The sequence below is a fragment of the Fulmarus glacialis genome, unplaced genomic scaffold, assembly GCF_000690835.1.
Source record: "Fulmarus glacialis isolate BGI_N327 unplaced genomic scaffold, ASM69083v1 scaffold1236, whole genome shotgun sequence".
Lineage (NCBI taxonomy): Eukaryota > Metazoa > Chordata > Aves > Procellariiformes > Procellariidae > Fulmarus > Fulmarus glacialis.
Genome location: NW_009215994.1, coordinates 227 through 9,383, shown reverse-complemented (window position 1 = coordinate 9,383; position 9,157 = coordinate 227). Strand labels below are relative to the sequence as shown.

Genomic DNA, 9,157 nt, shown 5'->3' with positions numbered 1-9,157 from the left:
TATAGATACAGGTAACATGGCTAAGTGGGGACAGGGTCTGAGCATGTTTGTTCCCTTGGGTGCAGGGTGAGCACCTTACTGGGGTACCGACAAAGATGCTTAAAACCTGTCTCTCCAAACTGATGGCCAAGCACCAAGACCTGAAATCCTGCTGTCTGTTGAGGAGCATGAAAGCTGTGCCCACGCTGAGGTCTCAGTGCCCGTAGAGATGGTCATAAGGATCATGCAGCCTACCCAGACAGAGACTTCTCCCGTGGGGAGCACAAGGGTGCAGAAACCAGCACAACCAGCCTGCCTCAGCCAATCATCTTAACTGCAAAATCATCCTTCTCATGAAGGAAACAGAAGGAAAAACACCTTTCTTCTCCTTTTGAGAAACAACTGACTTTCCAAGTGTTTCCTAGCCCCTGGAAGCCCCCACTGCAGTTCAGCAGCTCTGCCCATGGATTCATGGTCTTCATTTCTTTGAAGACAAATTGCCATGAAACTTTCATCCACAGCAGGAAAAAAACACTGGGGCATAGTCTGGAGTGTTTCAAGGGTAAATATGAATATATGGAATAAGAACCTCTCTCTTCTTCTGGTAGAAGAGTAGGAAAAAGCATGGAAGTGCACCAGAGAAGAAAGCCTAAGCAACCTTTTTTTGTTGTGGGAGACAGTAGTGAACAAACCTACCCACTACGAAGAGTTTTTTCCAGGAAGTGTAGGTTGCTGCAACCTGTATCCCTTGAGCAGCGGGTGCTCACACAACAGTTCTCATGCTACTTGCAAGCAGCACATTTGAAGGAGCTCCAGCAACGTGCACGGAAGATGAACGAACCCTACAGCCCTGCAACATCCCGACCCGTCAGCAGCACCTCACCCAGCACCATGAAAATGTTCATGGGTTTCCTTGCTGTATTTATTGTAGCACAGACGATTGGGACCGTACTCTTCTGTTTGTATCTTCACATGAAGATGGATAAGGTAAGTGTAGAAATAAGGTTGCCTCTGCTGGATTGCTAACGCAATTCGCCTTCAGCCATGGCGAGATGTGCTCACCAAAAGGATGAACATGGTAGAAGATGATGCTGACCACTGGATGGATGCAGGAGTAGCATTTATTACACCCATGTTCTCATTTCTGCTTTAATTTGCCACTAAGATGTACGCTGAGGAAAAGATCTGTTGCCCTCGTTAACAAAATGAGAATGGATCAACCAAGAAGAGGTGTTAATAGCCAACCTGGCAGCCAATGGCCAGTCTGGGGAGAGAAGAGTGTGGCTTAAACACACAAGTGGCTATTTTAGGCTCGTTGTGGTTTTTCTGGTGCCGTAGCACTTGGCAGCACTGTGACACTAACGGCGAGGACAGGGGGTCCAGAAATGAAATTTTTTTAGTGTTTGCATGTAGGAATTTTACCGACATCTCACTTCAGATGCTGTCCTTCTGTTTAGGGAAGAAAAGAGTGGATCTTAGTACTTTGTCTTTTTTTGAAGAGACACGGTATCAGTGATCCTGTCCCATACTTGGGACAATATTTACCAAAAAATTAAAAACTGAAAAGCTGTTTTTGAGGTTGCCATGACTGCAGCCGCACCGCATGATGCTTAAAATCACCTATCTAAAGCTACTTTCCTCCAAACCAGAAAAGACTACCAGCTAAAGAAATGAAACGTGTCTAACACCCAGAATGAGTTCTCCTTATCAGATGGTCATTACTGATTTTTAAACGTGTTGTTTCAACTTAAAATGAAATTTAAGTGGGTGAATGCTGATTTTCAAGGGTGGAGAGCAAGCCTGAGCTAGCGGGGCTTCAAAGTCGGGGAGACGGAAGGGAACTTTGCTGCATGGGGGTTGCAGCCTGGGGTGAAGGGGTGAGCGGAGGGTGCCCGGCGGAGTGAAATGTGGCTGCACGGGGCCGTGGCAGAGGATCAGAGGCAGCCGAAGCGCAGTCGCGGATGGCAGGAGGATTTCAGCTGCCTTCAGACCTCACGGCAGGGCTTCAAACCTGACCCTTTGCACCCTAGCCCTGCCCTGCTGAGCACTCTGCCAGGCTGTGCGTCCTCATGTCCATCTGCACTTCTCTTTACCGTTTACCCGAATGTTAAGTTTTTACAAAAAACAGGTGTAATTTCAAAAATCAGTTTGGTTGGTTGTTTGGGTTTTTTTGGCTTTCTGGTTTTTTTAAATCTGATTTTTTTAATCTGACATCTTGGCAGAATTCAGCCCCCAACCCACAAGTTGTTTTGGTCTCTTGGCAGCTCATTTATTCAATAAGTTAACTGAAAAAATGAAAAGCTGCCCTGCATGGGCAGGGCAGCGCAGGGCTGAGTGGGCATCCCAGCTGCCTGCCGAGGCCACTGGGGCAGCAGCAGCGAGCCCCGAGCCACTCGCTGAGATTTCTGCGCCACTGTCTGTAAATGCAGGCGAATGGACATTTGCCACCTGCCTTTTGGAAAAGGTAGAGTGGGAAATTTAAATTAATTATCAAGGTGATCTGGGTCCAGAAGGGACCCTGAGCAATCCTCCTCTCATCCAGCGTTGCCAACCAGGGTCAGCCCCGTGGGTGCAATTCCCGGCGGATGCGGGTGCAGATGCCGTGCCGGGTAGCTGGTGGGAGCGGTTGGTACCCGCAGTGTGTCTGCCCGGCTTATCCCGATGCTGAACAACCAACACTGAGCTTTCCAGGCTGCGATGTATTGCTGGCAGCAGCACAGCGTGGCTCCGCTGCTGGCCCTTGCAGCTTTCTCAGTAGCATCCCATTCACCCTCTCTTCTCTCTCCCGCTGGCAGATGGAAGAGGTGTTGAGCTTAAATGAAGATTACATCTTCCTGAGGAAAGTACAGAAATGTCAGACAGCAGAAGGTCAGAAGTCAACGTTATTGGACTGTGAAAAGATTTTAAAGGGCTTCCAGGACCTCCAGTGCAAGGTACACTGTTGTTAGGTGGATAAAGACCCTGCTGAAGGTGGAGGGGGGCTCCCAGGCGCACACACAGCTTCACCCAAAGCTTTTTTTTAAAACCATGGGTGCCCTCTACCTTGGGGTTGCATAGCACATACCCTTTCTTACACTGTATTCTTTTTACACTATATTTTTCCACTATATTGACATCAGCGAAAAATCTCATCCATTTTTTTTCTCAAAACGGTCTTGGTCAGAGCACGTCCAGCTGTGGCATGCCAAGGGATGCTCAGGACTTGCAGCAGGAGGGGCGGAGCTGCAGCCGCCCTGGCTCTGCGTTCTGATCCCGGTCTGAAAAATGTTGATTTTCTGCAAGTCTGGCACATTGCTCAGATTCTGTGCCAGGTGCCTGTGAGGATGCTCGCGGCTGGTTGCCGCTGGGAGCACTTTTACACCCACTTTGCCCAGGTGTCGATGACGGTGCAAGGCTCGGGCCGGGCAGCATGGCTCCCGGCAGCCGGGGAGGAAGAGGAGGATGCTGCGCAAATGCCACCCCACGGGCTCAGGGATAGCACCTCGAGCTGGTGCAGCGGCTTCTCACGTTTGGGTGCAAAAGAGCCACGCTGCACCGTGATGTCCTCCTGGGGTGGCTGAGGGCTGCCCCGCCAGGGATGAGGTGCTCTCAGCCTCTCAGCCCTTGAATTCGCTGTTTAGGAGGGACTGTGCTGGCCAGAGCAGGGAGGAGAGGGATATTTCTTCCTCATTGCCAGGGCCCGATGACATCAAATGCCTCAGCTAAATCTTCAGGTTTGCATCAGTACCCAACTGACAACAGAAAATTGTGTCTTAGGTGGGCTCTGCTCACCTGAAAACCCCCTCTTGTAGGAGCAGGGACCTGCCCGGCTTGCTGGGCAGCATCTACAGCGTGGCCCTCCGACATGGTTTTAAATGAAAAGGAGATGGTTTTTTGTTTGTTTCTTTTTTTTTTTCAAATAAACTTTCCCCCTCACATCATTTTAACTGCATAAAACTTAAGATCATAAACCCTACTGCATACCTAAGATCATAAACCCCTGCTGCAAACAATCGGTCAGCCCTCGGCCGTATGTGATGATGGGGAAGGGGCTGGAGGGGCTCTGCGGTTTTGGGTACCCTCCGCCAAGAGCTGGCAGGGCTGTCGGGGCCGAACAGCACCAACCTGCGCGATGGCCAGAGCATCCTTTACACAGAGGCTTTCAAAATTGTTGATTTGTACATCTTAAAGAAAATACATATATTTTTGCTGTTGTTTCAGGATGGGGGAACCAGTAAAGGGCAGCCCAAGTTTGAAATGCAGAGAGGTGAGTTTCTGCACTCGTCGCTTGCTGGGGGCAGGAGGAGCTTGGCTGGGAAAAGGGGTTTCCTTCACCCTGCAACAGCCCGCCAGAGCCTCAGGGCACGGCACAGAGGCAGGGGACGGGGTCGGGGTTTGGAGCATCCTCATGGGGTAGGACTGTGCATGGCACGGGGCTGGCAAGGGGGGCACTGGGCATGGCTGTCTTACTGGGGCAGGTGGCTCTGGTTGCCTGAAGTTGATAAAAATGAATCCAAAACTAAATCTGTGGCCTTTTCGTATTGCAGGCCATGAGCACCATGAGCATCCCCATTTGATGCACAAGAACGAGATGTCCATGGCAGGTAAGGGGCGGGCACACTCAGGTCCTGTTCCCAAGGTGGGCAAGGTGGCATGATCTCCTCCACGGGCTTTATCCCTCAGGGGCTCCACCTCGAGTGTCGTTGCTGAGCAGAGGCCAGATCCCACCTCACTCAAAGCTGGGGGGAGTCTGTGCCTCTGAGCTGGATTTGGCCCATAGAGAAACACCAAGGGTGGGAGGTGCCATGGTCTCTGCAGAGGAGCTGTGCTGTGGGGGGAGACAGCGGGTGCCAAGGCATTGATAACACCGGCCTTTCCAAATTCCAGCGGAGAAGAGGCAGCCGATCGCAGCCCACCTGGCAGGTCAGAAGAGCTACAAGACAGTCTCAGGTAAGACAGACCCGCTCAGCACTGCCTTGGCCAAGGAGCCAGCGGGGCACGGCAGTGTGCATCCCCCGGCCAGTCCCTGCAATCCTGCCCCACGGCTCTGTAAGGGCAGGGACCGGGACGATACAACTCCAGCACGGGAGTGTGTCCCCAAATCACAGCGACCCTCCCAGTGGTCACGTCACCACGTGCACCTGTGCCACATGGGGCTTGTGCATCCCATGCCAGCTGTCCTCAGTAGCCTTATATATGCCTTCCTAGAAATGCACCACAGTGGCTTAATCTTTATGGTGTTTTTTCTCTTTGTACTTGAGGAAACAAACCTCTCATTTTTCTTTCGGACTCAAAACACAATGCTTTTGCTCTCCTGGCCACGCCTTGCCGGTGTGGCTGCTGCAGGAGGGTTCTGCTGGCATATTGTATCTGCTGATCTCATCATTGGTCCTGGTAACAATACGGGCTGGTTGACGACTTTACAGTCGCAGTATAGATAGCTCCAAACTGATTTAGACAAGCTGCACTTATTCACAGCCGTGGCCACATTAGGTTTGAGAAACACCTGTGAGTCCTACCTCCATTTGCATTTGTGCACCCCTCTGCACAGACTGTGGTTGCTCTTGCAGCTCCGTTCCCCAGTGTAGTCTTAGCTAAGGGACATCCTGCAAGAGCAAGGATTACCGAAGCGAGTAAGAGCTTGCAAGGTCAGTCTCTCCATCTGGCAAGGATGTCGCAATCCGAGCACTTTTTGTTTAATTCTGGAGTAACTGCCAGTAATCGGCAACTGCTCTTTCCATCTCTGACGCAGCATTTCACCCAGAGCTCAGTCTACCTGTGGAAAGCTTAGCGTTAGATAAGATCAAAGAAGCGAGAAACTCACTGCATTTTAAAACTCCCTGCTTAAGCATTTGCTGAGCCTATAAAGCAGGTTGAAATTGCCCGGAGAGCAGCAGCTGCCTGGAGCTCGGCTCTGCGCCTCGGCAGAGGCCCTGCGGGATGCATGGGCATGGACCACACTCTGTGTGGCTCCCCCAGGACCACCAGTGCCGCTCCGCTGTGGGGACTGGGGCTCTGGGCTGGGACAGTCGAACCCGTTATTCCCCACGGAGCTGGGTTGCTCACCCCTGATGCTCTCACAAGTGTCTCTGTAGGTTGGGGAAGGCAGAGGTCCAAAATCCCTCCCGGAGGTCGTAGCTGAGCTCAGCCCCTGTGGCCATGGTTTCCTGGTCTCTGTATTGATTTATCTGTACCGACTCCAGTGGGAGTGCGTGTTCACGAGCTACTCCAGTGACACCAATAGTGCCCCAACAGCCATGCCCGTAACAGGTCTGCGTGGGCAGCGGTCCTGGTGGTGGAGGCAGCACTTGCCATGCAAAACCCTTCCAGCTCTGCACCCTGCCAGGGACCAAAACCCTGGGATAATTATTTTTGCGCTTCCTTGGTGAAGTCTCGCCTTCTCCAGAGGCCAAGTGGAAGAGGGACTTTGGAGGAAAGGTAGCATGCAGTTTGGAAAAACTGGGATGCCCTGGGATGGGGGCCTGTGAAGATAGGAGCTGCAGTGTGTTTTGGCAGTGCTCTGAGGGCTCAGAGGCTGTGCCACCAAAAGCCGTGGAGATAGCAACCCTACAGGGGCATACACGGAGATGTTTGGCCCATGGTGGCAGCTGTGTGCAATCCTCCACCCTAAGCATTTCCATTCGTCTGGATGAAGGAAGCAAGATGCTCCTTCGCCCACATAATTGATTCAAGGGTGTCAAGGCCAGTGATCAGAAACACAGGGTGAACATGTTCTCGCCTCGAGGAAGGGGACCCTGCTCCCCTGGGCTGGGGATAGTGTCCTGGGGTGGGCAGGACCCAGCCCCACACCCCACAGCAGACAGAGGATGTGATGGCAAACGTCTGTGCGGTGTCCCCCCAAAATCAGCCTGCCAAATTGGATGTCTCCTTCTCCCAGCTCATCTGCAATGCTTTTGCCCTACAGTGCTAGAGTGGAAGACAACGATGTATGGGCCCATGAACAACAGCTCGATATCCTACCAGGAGGGGAAACTGAAGGTGAAGGAAGCAGGGCTCTACTACATCTACTCCCAAGTCAGCTTCTGCACCAAGGCAGCAACTTCGGCACCCTTCACCCTCTATATTTATTTGTATCTCCCCATGGAAGAGGACCGGCTCTTGCTGAAGGGACTAGACACACACAGCACTTCCACTGCCTGCGACCTCCAGTCCATCCGGGAGGGAGGTGTCTTCAAGCTCCGGGAAGGTGACATGGTCTTTGTCAATGTGACAGACTCAACACGAGTGAACTACAACCACGGCAGCACCTACTTCGGCATCTTCAAGCTGTAGTGAGGAGGGGGCTGCCCCGAGCTGTGGGTCCAGCCCGACTTTGTTGAGCAAAGTGGCTTTCCCTGTTTCCCGTATTTATGTTCCTCTGCCTCTTTGGTTTTCTTATTTCTTAATTTGTATATTTTGTTATTTATTAATGAGGGCCAAAGGGCCCTGAGAACACAAATGGAACAAAGTTTGAAGTTGTTGTTCTTTACACTTTGCTTTTTTCTTTCGTTACCAATGGTTTGGTACGTGTTGGTGTTGTGTGTCTGGGTCCACCATGCCCCGTGCGCCTGGCAGGGTGGATGTCCCCGTTATGTCGCAAGAGCTTTATTTAGCAAACTCTACCTTCAACGTTTCCTTCCTAACAACGTAGGATGGCTCAGGGCGCTCCAGCCAAGCTAGGTTCATACATATCTCCCGTACCAATCTGCTTACAAAACATCAACGGAAAAACACTAAAAGGCTTAGGAACGTCTCCTCTAAAGGAATCAATCAGCCAAGCACTGTCCTTACGTGCTAGCTGCTGGTGATGCATCGTTGCCACCCTAACTGTCTGCTTTATCTTGAGAACCCCCTTTTTTCCACCTGTGCCTATCTACGAAACTCAACCAGCCTTCTTTCTTAGGGTGACACTGCCTTGGCCAGGTTCATGTTCGGTGGGCCTTCTTTCTTAGGGTGACACTGCCTTGGGCCAGGTTCATGCTCGGTGACAATCGCCCCGCATCAGAGGGCAATCGGTGGCTGAGGGGGGACTGCTTGTTTGAAGCCAGAGTGCGGGTAAGGCACCAGCGGTGCTCTGTTCTCAGTGACCCAAATCCACTCTCCAGACTGTCCTCCTCCCACCTCTGCGGGTAGAGAATCCTCTGCCTGTGGACTGTTTCGCTCTCCTGTGGAAGGGGCCTTGGGCACCACCATCAAATTTGGACCTGCCTCCCCTCCTGAGACCCCTCCTACCCTAGGAGGAGGACCAGGAAAGCACGGGGGTGGCAGGACCAACTGCTTCTTCCCAAGCCCTCCAAGGTGCATGTCAGAGCATCTTCTGGCTGTCCTCAATGAGGACAAGCCCACAGCGGCACTTTTCCTGGAGCTCCAGGAGAGCAGGACGGTGCAGATGGGCAGAACCCCTCTCAGGCAGGGGTACCTGGGTGACACTGCACACTGGGGTCTCCCCGACCCTCTTCTCCAGCTTCGCCCGCAGGGAAGATGAGCTGAGCAACAGCAGGGCACAAGGATGTGCATGCCAGATTTTTTAAAAGCATCTAAAGATGCCCAAAGTGACAAGCCTGGAGCTTTTGGTTATACAGGTCACACTTGTTGGAGTGCAAAAGTTTAGAAATAACTCCTGGAAGCCAACGGGTTTGCAAGGGGAAGAGCTTTCAGATTTGGGCAGTCCTTAGGGTTGGCTTGGCTGGAGGCTGCAGGTCTGGTCCTAACACGGTGCCCGAGTGCCACGGGGACGGACGGGGCAGTCTTTGCAGAGCTCATCGCAGTGCTGGGTGCCCAGCATGGCCCCTTCCCAAAGTCATAGAGGAGAGCTCAGAGCCAGTCTGATTTTATTATAATTTAATACCTATTTGTTGGCTGTTCTCCAAAACTGCCTAACTTCATCAGGGAGCGGACCACTCTTGTCTGACACCAGGTATAAAAACTATTAACTTAATTAAAACCGTCTTCTGTTCATAGACAGAGAGGGGCTGCGTGCCAAGGGGCCGCATGTGGCCGTAGCTGTGTTTTGCAGCGTATTTCAACGTTCGTGGTTCCCCCTTCCCGAGTGTGGGGTTTTGTCCACTGTCGCCCTACAACTAATACAATTTATGAATTAAGAGATAGGGTGCTTTGTATGCGTTGAAGGCCGCTCACCCTTCTCAGCCCCAGGCTGGGATTTCCCAGGGTCCTGCTTGGGGTCTGGGGACCGAGTGGC

The 9,157-nt window shown here is 52.0% G+C and overlaps 1 protein-coding gene across 1 annotated transcript; it reads left to right on the top strand.

Moving 5' to 3' along the window:
- Positions 1 to 756: 756 nt before the first annotated feature.
- On the top strand, positions 757 to 7,251 carry CD40LG (CD40 ligand). The gene is made up of 6 exons (XM_009579105.1): positions 757 to 966; positions 2,775 to 2,912; positions 4,180 to 4,225; positions 4,506 to 4,562; positions 4,846 to 4,908; positions 6,884 to 7,251. The coding sequence occupies exons 1-6, from the start codon at positions 811 to 813 to the stop codon at positions 7,249 to 7,251; spliced, it is 828 nt and encodes a 275-aa protein (XP_009577400.1). The 5' UTR covers positions 757 to 810.
- Positions 7,252 to 9,157: the final 1,906 nt, after the last annotated feature.